Consider the following 12,442-nt stretch of genomic DNA (forward strand, 5'->3'; position numbering starts at 1 on the left):
GTTGAGATGTTCTTTACTCTAATTAAAGGTCTTAGGATGGAGGGTATTGCTCTCGGTACAGATTGTAGAGCTCACTGTGGCAAACTGACAGGTAAATGTAGGCTATACAAATAAAACTGAATTGAATTGATTTGAAAGGCAAAAGGGTTACTTCTCTGTTCTCGTTAGGACACTGCATTGACTTCCTTCTAACCTTAACCCAACAACAATTCATAGTTTACCTCTAACCTTAACCAGGCAATCAGAAACGAGGTTGTGCCTCACTAACACTGAGCTTTGGTCCCAATGAGGACTGCTGATCCTGAAAAAGTAATTATTTATTTCGTACCAGAAAAGACTCTCACACACATGTTTGAGCAGCCATTGTTCTTGGGACACTGCATTTAATTGCATTCATCTGGATAACCTTAAACTTAACCTAACATAATTCAAATCGTATCCCTAGACTTAACCAGTTCCTTTAAAAATTAGGTTCTGCCTCATTTGGACCAGTTTTTGGTGTCCTATGAGGACTGTGGTTCTGACAAGGTTAGTATTTATGCCAGTAAATGTCCTGCAGAGGTTACAAATACAAGTACAAACCCAGTACTGTAGATTGTTGACTAGCCTCCTGACCTTGTTCTACATCACACTATCTGAATCTGGGGTTTTGCTGCATTCAAGTGCTCTTTGTTAATTTCTTACTTTCCCCCTTAAAATGGAACGGAAACTGCTCGGTTTATCTCAATAGACTTTGTGCTGCAATGGTTACAGTAACTGTATGCCACATGGTCCATTTAACTATTTAAGGTTGTACTACACACGTTTCTTAACTCTGTCGAGCAAGTTTTGCAAACGTATTCAAACTTTAATTGACATGGTGTATTTCATTCATTCTGAATAATACTTCGCTGGTATTTATATGTATTCAGTTTTACTGAAAGGCGACTACATTGCGTCTTGTTTATGTCATGCTGTGCTCTAAAAACGACAACTAAAAAATAAACCAAGTTATTTGTAGAGTACTTGAAGGCATCACAAGACCGGCAGCACAAGCACATCACTGCAGGCGGTGACTTCAACCACGGCACGGACAATGCTCAGGAGGAGAGGAACCAGGAGAGTCGAGACAAGAGCAGCGTTTTCAGCCAGCAGCGGACATTTATAACGATTTAATTACTCTAAAACGTTACTCGCTCATAATGACCCGGTAAACGGATGAGTTTGTGACTTTTATCAACCACGCAGTGAAGCTAACGTTGCTAAAATCAACAAGCAAACTTAAGCTAGGTGTTTATGTCAGCTGCCGTTTGTCTCTTTGTGATCAAGTGGTGGAGCTGACCATAATTAATTTAATAGCAAAACGTTGGTTAACTCTGCCAAATAACCTACAACTTCCCAATATAAGTTGTCTTCCAAGCTTGTCAACGTGGTTCAGGTTAGGGAGAACTTAATTTTTTGCGTACTTTCAAACCAAAAGGACTTGAATAGAAATAAACCCTGGACACCAACTTGCCTGCGTCAAGGTAAGAAAACAGTAATAATTGTTAATACTTGTTAACATAATATGCTAATTTTAACATCTGTGATAGATATGAGTCGTTGTCTGTAAAGGAGTTGTACACACTAATTAAATGCACAATTAAATTAGCTATTAGCTATTAAAATAATACTTGAATCAGACAGACAATTAGACTTATGAATTTGATCCACGTAAATAGAACAGTTATCGCACTAATAACAAAAGGAAGTAAATGAGTAATCTATAAAATAAACCGACTGATTAACCTTTATACGTAAAAAAGTATTATTTAAGTATAAAGACACCTTAAATATTGGTTGTGCTTTACATCCTAACTGGTGGCTGTTAATATGTGGTGATGATGCCTGTCACTCACTTGTGGTTGGACCTACATCTGACCTAGTACTGTGGAGAAAATTTGACGGACACTTACCGTTATCCTACTTATGATGTTTGGTTCAGCGCTGATTTAAATTGAAAAAGTCATCCTGTCAGTTCAGAGTGAATAAAGGATGGCTACTTTACAATGGCTACCTGTGTTTGTTATCCTTCAACAAGGTGTGTCACCTGAAAGGAAATAGTGAATGACTTCCTGTTTGTAAAATGGTGAGCACTGAATTGAGCAAGGTAAGTTGCAGCAACATTTCAAGTGACCGGACAGGAACATTTCAGCCTTCAAATAATACTAATATTAATGGATTTATTTATATTATTAGCACCTTTGAGAATGAAGCCAAAGCACTTACTCATGGAGAGAAACAAGAGAAACAGGAAGGCAAAATCTACAAAGTACTGAACATGAAATGTCAGTATAACAAAGAAATAAAAGCAAGAAGGGGACAGTACTGTATTAAAAGGATGACATCAGATCAAAGGAAAAAAGCAAAACAAAGATATAAAGATGACATTACATAAATGCAAGTCTAATAATACATTTTGAGAAGTGATTTCAATGTTAGTCATTCATCACATAATTATGACAAGATTGTTATCTACAAATATTGTAATGTGTTGCTGCTTGTTTGCTACATTACATCACTAGCCTTTCAGAGGTGGCATGTGATCATGTTGATCATCTCTCTGTTTCAGGAGCTGAATGGCCTCTGTTGTAGCAGTGAAAACTGAGAAGCGACCTGCAGCTGATTCTCAGGATGCAGACTCAAATGCGAAAAAGCCCAGGTAAGCTGAGGTGCTGCTTTGGAGCCAACCGCACACTATATGATTATTCATTCATAGAATTTGTCAAAAGGGCTGATGGAAATCGTTGCTTTCTTGAGTTCTTGTTAGCAGTGGTGTTTGCTGGTCTTTGAAACAGGGGAAGCTAATTTCAAGCCCAGTTATTTATATGAAAATTCTGACATAAAGTATACAAATTAACAACTAGAACAAGGAAATAGAATGATAATAGTGTTTTTATTTACAGTGTATATGTACGAACAAAATGGGCTACACTGCTGAGGAAATAGCACACAACGACCAGCTATTATTTTGTCTACAGACCGCCCTTGGAAAATCCATACAGGACTGAGGCAGAAAAGCCTCCACTGTCGTGTATGTTTCTGCAAAGTTGTCAATGAAAAACTGGTTCCGCCTTTCAGACAGTTCCTCCAATCATCATGCAGAAGCCCAGCATCTGTGCCCGCCCAGTGTACATTTGGTCTCGAAATGTAAATAAAAAGTACATATTTGACAACATTTTAGAGGAAGTTGAGCTTCCCTTGCTGCCTTAGAGCAATCACCACTGCTTGTTATATATATTTTAGTTTCACACTACAAACTGGTGTGTTTAAAGAAACTACTTCCCAAATCCTGCTGACAGGATGAAGGAAACAATTTTCAAACTGTCATTCCTCAATATCTGCCTGCCCTAAAGGAAACTGCTGCCCAGCCTGAAGAATAAACGAGCTCCCGAGTTGGTTCTGGTGATTGGTACAGGAGTGAGCTCTGCAGTGGCCCCGCAGGTCCCTGCACTCCGCTCCTGGAAAGGCCTCATCCAAGCCTTGCTGGATGCAGCCAATGACTTCGACCTACTAGAGGAGGAGGAGAGTCGGCGTTTCCAGAAGCATATGCAGGAAGATAAGAATTTGGTGCATGTGGCTCATGACCTCATTCAGAAACTTTCCCCGGTAAGGCTTTTGCTTGCCATTTCTCACCCTGGTGCACATGCACAGACATGGCTGACAGACTGCCAGCTCACTGTCCTTTCCTCAGTAAGGGACATTTTGTTTTAGCTTTCATGGCATTGAGATAAGACATCTTAGCCTTATCTCATTAAAAGGCCTTTAACTAATAACGCAGGCTCATATATGAATTGTTTTAGAAAATTAATTAACACATGCAGTGACTGTTGCCTCCTTCACATTTATCAGTGTCTATAAAACACAATATTTACATACATACACACACACACACACACACACACGCTAAGTGCAATGATTCTGCCTCTGTTTGGTCTTAATGAATGGAAGCAATGTACCATTATCTGCATGCTTTGTCCTTCATCTGAAAACAGGCTGTGTGAAGAAATACTATCAGACCTGACTGAGGGAGCATTTTGTGTATACAGCAGCAGATCAGGGGTGGGCAAGGGCAAGCAGCATTTATCCCATAAAATTGCTGAATCATTTTTGAGAAGATGTAGAATTCAGTTGTGAAACTTTTCACAGGCACTTTTTGTATTAAACCTATTCACTGTTGTCTTCCTTTACGAGGGCAATGTTACTGTTGCACCTCCATCAGTTTCAACATAAAACGAATCACTTCCTGTATGCAGTGTGGCAATGTCCTTGGGTGGTGCCATGAGATCAAAACATTGCTATACTGAGAAATTGTGTGTAGCTGATATGGTTAACCATCATTGTGTGAATTCAATTGACAAAGATTATAATGTTACAGACATGTGTATATATTAATATAAGTTATGCACTATAAGAGGCACTGTGAACAGCTGTATTAGCTGTAACATTGTGTTAATCCTCAGGCAGGAAATCAATAATAACAAATAATCTGTTAAGGAAATTAATACTGGTGCAAAATAACATGTAAATCAGCTCCAACTGCACCAACAATAAGATATGATAGTGTTAATGAACCACACAAGTGTTGTAGTTGAGACCAAGATCACATGGTCATGGTCATATAGGGCTGGGGATTTCAAATGAAGACTGCTAAAGGCCACAACTGATTTATTTATATGAATCATTGTTTTCAGTGGAAGGAAATGCAACTAATAACACATGTCAGTTTGTGGGTGGGGAGCTGCTAACCCTCCCCACCCCCCACTGATTCAGAGTAAAGTTAGGTCGATGGAAACAACACAATGATGCGTGTTTGTGTGGAGTAGTGATGTCACCAAATTGTCTGTTGTAAAGTGTCCTTTACTGAACCACATATAATTGATCAACATAACATTTAGAGAAAAACACATGGAAAATGTGTACATGACACGCCCTAGTACCACTCCCTCACTGGGGAGAGAGAGCTACAAAGAGCAGGGATTGCAAGAAATGACTGATGAAAAAAAAAGAATGATTGATTAAAGCCCCTCCATCCTATGAAAAACGTTTTGCTTATCATCCAGGTTGCTTTGCCTGGGTATGAGAAGACAAGTCATTAGTTAATTATTGATCATTTTAATTTGATGACACAGTTGTAGAACAAATATTTAGCCTGGTGTCCCTAAAAGTATAGCCTTGGTTGGTTGTGACTTGGTCTCGGTTAGTGTGGTCTTGACTCCCACTTCACCACTCAACAGCAGCAGCAGCAACAAGGGTTCAACATCAAAATGTGTGTTTATGTGTGATGGGTAAAGTATTTGGTTGAGTTTAGCAATGTTTTCATTTTGTCACGCTCGCTGGCACTGACAAGGGAGAACCCAAAAGCATACAACGAGGCAGGCAAGTTTTAGAAGAAAAGGCAGTTTACTAAATCCAACAGGCAAAGTCAAAAACCAGGAGACCAGTCACAAACGGGTAAACAAATCCAAGAAAAGCAAAACAGGGTCTGAACAAGAAGGCTAACTAGAAATGCTGGAACACTTTGCAAAACTAACACAAGACAATCTGGCAGGGGTTGAATGAAAATCGTCTGGTATATATACACTGAGGGACTAATGAGCAAATGGATTGCAGGTGAGGAGGTGGGTGGGGAAAACTAGGTGAGAGAAATGAGATGATTGCATGGCAAGGAGGAAAGGTGGGATCTGAAATGACAGGAGAATTAGTGAGTGCGTTTACATGCACACTAAAAACAATTGATTACTGGCAATCGGAAAAATTATTACTGGAATAAACCGTTTAAGGTGTATATGTCTAAGAAATCAGATTATTGACAGAAACCTAGGTGTGTTAAACAGGTTTTTCAAAAATCGATAACGGCAGTAAACCGATAATGAATATCGGTTTATTCCGTTTACATGAGCGCTTGAATAACCAGATAACTAACTACAAAAAACAGATAATAATCGTTTTTGTGCATATCTAAACGCATTCAATGACAAGGCATGAAAAGATTTTGTGTAACTATGTTACATATTTAATTTAAAATTGGCAAGGCTGTGGTACACAGATATATTAAATTATTATATTATTCAGTCTGGTGTACACTTTGTCACTGCATTAATACTAAAATGTACATTTTTTTTTAATTTTTAAGGAAAATAAGTTAAATGTCTTAAATATCAATAGCACTCTTAAACACATTTGACTACTGACATGCTTGGAAGATAAATAGAGGACTTATTTATCATTATGATAATTATATTCCTCTGATCTTAAGACAAAGTATGACAAAGAAACTTATTGAAAGAAGATATTGATGTGTGAGGCCCACAGATAATCCAGGTCTCTTCCTATTGGACAGGTCTTTTCTGGAACAGGCCTGGCAGATGGGAGTCTTAACACCGTTTGCCTCCTGTGTTAGTTATGTCTCATCGCACCTTTGACATTGATAAAACATGCTTTGTTTCAGCCCTCAGCCTGTTGTCACAAAGGGAACAAACAGCACTTTTATGGCTTCATCCATTGCTGTTGGCTATAGACACAGCAGGATTGAGCATGCTGAGGAAAAAAACAAGCAAAGAATAATGTGAACCTGAAAGCACGTCCCTGCCTCCAACTTCCCAACCCCAAATTTTCCGTTCAGTCAGAGTCCAAACACCACCCCAACAGCAAGCATGCTGTAAGTTACATAAGAGGACATGAGCATGTAGCAACTACATTCACACCATGCATCTGCAAAAAGATTTCTCTTGTTACACGTGTTAGCACTCGAACTGAGCTGAAGGAATTTCTTCATGTGTTTGTTTGATTTTAGGTTAGTGTAGCGCGTATGGCTTGACAATAAAACAATAGCATAATCATTGCAATATAATGAGTTAAATGTTTAATAATATATATTACAATACAATATATATTTACAAGACAATATTATTCATGCATCATCCAAATACTGAGATATAATAAATATGATTGCTGGTAATATTTTTAAATGTCTTTATAACTCATCCTCAGGAGCAAAAATATGTTTTTAATCTGATATTTATCACCATTATTATTGATATCACTTTATTTGAAAATGTTCACTGTTCGTTCCACTATCAAAATGTCCTCAGGAGAGTGTGAGCAACCTGCTCTCAGTTCCACTTCTGTCAGGAATATTCTCATTATAATTTAACCATTTGTTGCAACAAATGAAAAACCTAAGCAAGGCATTAAATAACATTTTAAACTTTTGAGACCATTAGACTCTGACCTGGAAAGTGTGGATGCGGTAAGGCTTTACTAGCATCAGCAGTGTGAGACAGCATCAGTGTAGTAAGAAATAAGTAATTATTATAAATAATAAGAAATAAGGTAGGAGATTGATTGGGGGGAAGCAGTGATTGGAGCATGACCGATAGATTGCAGTCGGCTGGCTATCAGCTGATTCTCGTGACCTGCATGAACTTACACAGAGATTCACTGGGGGTTTGAGAGTTTAAAGGTCCAGTGGGTAAAAATAAGTAACATTTAATGCTAAGATGCAAACCTGGACTCAGGATGTCGATCTTCTTCATTTGAGTATTACGCTGTCTCAAAACACAAAACGCATGCTCTGACTTGTCTGTTCAGGCTGCTGCTGTAGAAACATGGCGGTTCAAAATAGCAGTCTCAGTAAAGCAAGGCCCTTGCCTGAAGTACATCTAAAAGTCTTAAGATACAGAAACTAAACTATTTTAATTGTAATGCTATTATGCACCTGTACAAACAACCTATACACATTTTTCCAATAAACCCTCCTAAATGTTACGCACTGTGCATTTGATTATGTGTCAGGTATGTCATCTCTAAAATCTGTAAAGTTAAGATTTTTAACTAACTCCTCTTCCAGTGTTGACCCTGGAAATGAAGCAGGTGCATTAGTTTCAGTTTGCTGACTACCTCTAAGTGAGAATTGAAAACAGGGTTACTGAAGTTAATGTGAAATGAACCACAATTGTCTGTGTATATAGGTCAAGTATTCTGCTCTTTGCATTAGGGCCTTGCGGGTGTTGACAAATCTGCACTATATATTTATATTCTCCTGACTGTGCACATGGTCAGAGTGGGGGAAATCCAGTGATAGCATAAACCCAGGACACAAATTCTTCAAATATTTGTTAAATCCATGACCTCGATGGTTGAGAATCTTCATTCATGTATATATACATATGTATATATATATATATATGTATATTTATATATGTATATATATATATATATATATATATATATATATAAAATATTTCATTATAGATGGACATTTTAAGGACACTTGTTGAATGAGACTAGAGTTGGTTATTGAAGTCCTCAAACAGTCCAAGTAAGGACACAGCAGCCAGGTGAGCTTCTTTCCTGTGGAAAGCACTCTTGCTGTTTAGCCCATTAGAGCCATAATCTCGTGAAGCCAGTGGAGCATTTCCCTGTGCAAGGATCACCTTGGTCACTGCATCTACTGCCATACTCTTTGCTATTCTTAGCAGCCAGATTCTATCTGAAGCCTTGCCTTCTTTTTTTTCTTTTATACTATTATGCTCTACTAGGTTCGACTGTGTAGTTTCAGCTTGTAATCTGTTCTAGTAGCAAACAAAGTATTATTTTAGTGTGTTTTTGTATTATTTATTCCAAAGCAATGCCAGCAAAGATGGACCTGTAGATTACATGGGGACACATTATACAGAAATAACAGTAAGTTACACTAAAACACGAAAATACTTGCATTCCCACCCCAGAATAAGGTAGATCAGCAAAACTGTAGATTTCTGCATACCACTGATGAACAGTTGGCAGTCCAGGCTGGCTTCATTCACTGACATACCCAGGATACTTCATAAAGAACCATTCACCTGAGAGATTCAGAAAAGACAAGCCAGATATTAAAAATAAAGTTGAATTCCTGTGAGACTATGGAGAGGGGGTTAAGATTTACTGACTCTCTGTTTACTTACTGCACAGAAAGAATTGTCATCTCTATAACACTGCATTAGAACATGAAGTTGTAATCGACCAAAGAAATTGGATTTTGATGTTTTTATTATAGTGAAACTGAAATGAAAATGAGCTGTAGTGATTCAGGAATTGTTTTATGCTATAGAAGTTGCCATTTTGGACCAACTTGTTTTATTTACAATAGCAGCAAAGGACAAACTAAACATATTTTGAGTTTTGATGAAAACCTGGTTCTTCAGAGATCTGATGGGATATGCTTTTTGCCCCCACCCACCCTGGCACTGCTACTGTATACACACTGAGTATACACTCAGTCAGGTCTGATAGTATGGCTTCACAGTCTATTTTCAGATGGATGACACTGAGAGAGTGTCGATTTTGGATCACAAGAAAAGGGTGATTCTATGTTTAGAGTTATTCAAACTAAGCAGAAATGTTACTTCAAGTTTTTAGCATTTTGTTGCATCTTAACCAGAAGGTGCTGCACTCCAAGTTGCTAGTCATCCAGAGCCCTTTTGTGTGCTATTTGCATGTTCTCCTCTGGTTTTCCCTGGCTTCATTCCACAGTCTGAAACCTGGCTTCATTCCACAGTCTCAAGACAAGCAGGTTAGATTTTAAGTGTGAATGTGACCATGAATGGTCGGTTGTGTCTATGTGTCAGCCCTGACCTGTCCAATATGTACACTGCGTGTTATCCAATGCCAGCTGGAAATGCCTTGCCTTCTACTCTGAAATCTCAGGGTTTGAGGTCGTAATTGCAGTGTCAGCCGAAGTTTCCTCTTCCCTGTTAATATGACATTTAGTTTCACAAGCACTGTACTGATGATTATTATTCATGTGTGTATTTTTACGGTTTCACTTTTTGTGAGTGCTGCTGGTTGTTCAGTGTTTTCTCATCTAGCTGATGTTAATTAAATCGATAAAATACAATCTTGAATGTATCATGCATTTTAAGTTACTTTTGTTATATGATTTGAATTTGAAGACCTGAGGTAGAAACATGTGCACTGAACAGAATAACAGAAAAAAAAAGCACAATTCCAAAGCATAATCCTAAGGATTATTTTTTGTTTTACTGCAGAGAACAGGCAATGTTCGCTCCACATTCTTCAAGGACTGTCTATACGAGGTGTTTGATGATTTGGAGTGCAAGATGGAGCATGCGGGGAAACATCTACTGCGCTCAGTGTTGCAGTTAATGGAGAGCGGTGCTCTGGTCCTCACCACTAACTTTGACAACCTGTTGGAGATTTATGCAGCTCACCAGGGCACCAAGCTGGAGTCTTTGGACCTGACAGATGAGAAGAAGGTAAACAGCACTTCGTTTCTGTCATTATTACTGATTGATTTTGTCCTGAGCTTCAGTGTCAGCTTTTTATAAATGGGGCAAAGGTCTGTATAGAATGCACCTAAATAAGCATTAGACGAGGATCAACAAATGCACTGTAACACATTCAACATAGTCCTCAATACTTTGAGTGAGGGAAATCACAGATAGATTCACCTGAATAGCCTGGCTTTGTGGTATAACTGACTTCCTATTCTGTCAGTCAGATTGATACTCATGACATTCTCTTTAAGTTCCCCATTGACTGGTTTTGTAAAATAAAATGGATCTCTGACAGGTGGAGGAAGGTTAAAGTTCTAACCATTACTCATCAGCTGTCAAATTTTATAGATTGTACAATATTTACTTTTGGTTTAAGACTGGGGTGAGGATTAAGCATATGTTTAAATAAGCATAGGTTTGTTCATTCTGACCATCTTCATGAAAATGTAGTCTGACAATCATGTCATTTATGTCCCAGTTGTTACAAAGTTACTTTAATAATTTGCTAAATAGAACACAAATTTGCAAACTGAGTTTTCTGAGAGACCCATCACTGTGCCTCTCAGTTCAGGTATTTATGCCTCATTTCCATCAGGGCTAATATCCTCTCACTGCTGTTTACTGGTTTTACTCTCTGCCCAGTCAGAACAGGATTGAGTGCAGTAGACTGTTAAGAGTGTGTGCATTTCTAGGTGTTGGAGTGGGCTCAGGAGAAACGGAGGTTAAGTGTTCTGCATATCCACGGTGTTTACACCAACCCCAGTGGCATCGTACTGCACCCTGCTGGCTACCAGAATGTACTGAGGAACACTGAGGTCATGGTGAGTGCTGAGGTCAATATTGATCGTAGTTTAGAAGTCCTTAAGTCCTCAAGATGTCTCAAAATGGAGTGGAGACCATTTTTTGGACTTTCAATTGAGATGGCTCGAGACCACAAATGATTTATTTGCACATATAATAAATGTGATTGGAATTGGAAAACTTAATTTTAAAATGAAACCAGAAGCAATTTTAGTAGAAAGAATGTTTGGTTGTTCAGAGAAACAAGACAAAGTATTCATTTCCGTTACATCTTAAAGGAACGCGTAACACCAACAATACGGCTCCCTGAGATGAGAAAAGGCTGTGTGTGTACTAAATTGCCTCTGTCTGAGTAGCTATTGTAAAGAGAAATAACACGGACTATATTAAGATTAAGATTAAGAATCTTAATCTTATCATCACTGGTTTCTACAGTGTGAGATCCAGAAGCTGTACGAGACCAAATCATTCGTGTTCCTTGGCTGTGGGCGAACAGTTGACGACACAACCTTCCAAGCTCTGTTCTTGGAGGCAGTCAAACACAAGTCGGACCTGGAGCACTTCATGCTTGTGCGGCGTGAGGACGTGGGTGAGTTCAAGAAGCTGCGTGACAACATGCTGGACAAAGGCATCAAAGTCATATCCTATGGAGACGAGTATGCCGATCTGCCAGAGTACTTTGAGAGGCTGGCCAACGAGATCTGCAACCGTGATGCGTTGACTAATGGCTGGGGTAAGGAGGATGAAAGCTGAACATAGTTCAGTGCATTGCATTTATCCACATTCAAGCAAAAGCTGATCTTTCAGTAATTTTAAAGCACAGACAGCACAGTTGTTTTCTCTATACACCTGTTGTCTTCTTAATATTTTTAATATGTTGCAGTCTTAATATTACTTGATTTATTTTGTTCATCAGATACTGTTAAATTAATTTGAAGGTTCTACAAAGTGTTTCTTGGAGACAAGAATGTGGGTTTTTCATTCTTTTCATTTTCACACATCTACATAGCTTACAACCCTTTACATAGGGGCTCAGAATGTAAGCTGTCTGTATTTTTAAACTGTCCTTTTTAATCTTTATCTACAGGTTCTCCTTCACAAAATGGGGAAGAGCAGCAGAATGGCTTAAACACACAGAAAAGCCTCCTTCAAGGTTAGGACTGAATGTTTCTCTTTGACTTCAGACAGCGGCCACTTGCAAAAAGACATTTTCAGAAAAACCCTGTTCATGACTTGTTTTCTTACTGCATGCTGATAGACAGAAAATCAAGGACTGCTCTTGATTTTCAGCATCAAAGTCCCACTGGTATTACTTTGTATAAAGTCACAACTGCCTTTGCAGC

General features: G+C 38.5%; 1 protein-coding gene across 1 annotated transcript; it reads left to right on the forward strand.

Annotated features, from left to right (window-relative positions):
• The first annotated feature begins 1,429 nt into the window (after positions 1-1,429).
• On the forward strand, positions 1,430-12,293 carry fam118b (family with sequence similarity 118 member B). Its single transcript, XM_083886560.1, has 7 exons — positions 1,430-1,505; positions 2,591-2,680; positions 3,375-3,627; positions 10,050-10,277; positions 10,991-11,119; positions 11,535-11,832; positions 12,187-12,293. The coding sequence occupies exons 2-7, from the start codon at positions 2,598-2,600 to the stop codon at positions 12,255-12,257; spliced, it is 1,062 nt and encodes a 353-aa protein (XP_083742686.1). The 5' UTR covers positions 1,430-1,505; positions 2,591-2,597; the 3' UTR covers positions 12,258-12,293.
• The last annotated feature ends 149 nt before the right edge of the window (positions 12,294-12,442 follow it).

The sequence above is a fragment of the Microchirus variegatus genome (genome assembly GCF_963457635.1).
Source record: "Microchirus variegatus genome assembly, chromosome: 3".
NCBI classification, from domain to species: domain Eukaryota; kingdom Metazoa; phylum Chordata; class Actinopteri; order Pleuronectiformes; family Soleidae; genus Microchirus; species Microchirus variegatus.

Coding starts and splice junctions, on each gene's coding strand:
- fam118b (XM_083886560.1), top strand. CDS start 2,598: ATGGCCTCTGTTGTAGCAGTGAAAACTGAGAAGCGACCTGCAGCTGAT. Junction 2,681..3,374: donor TCAAATGCGAAAAAGCCCAG/GTAAGCTGAGGT, acceptor CCTGCCCTAAAG/GAAACTGCTGCCCAGCCTGA. Junction 3,628..10,049: donor TCATTCAGAAACTTTCCCCG/GTAAGGCTTTTG, acceptor GTTTTACTGCAG/AGAACAGGCAATGTTCGCTC.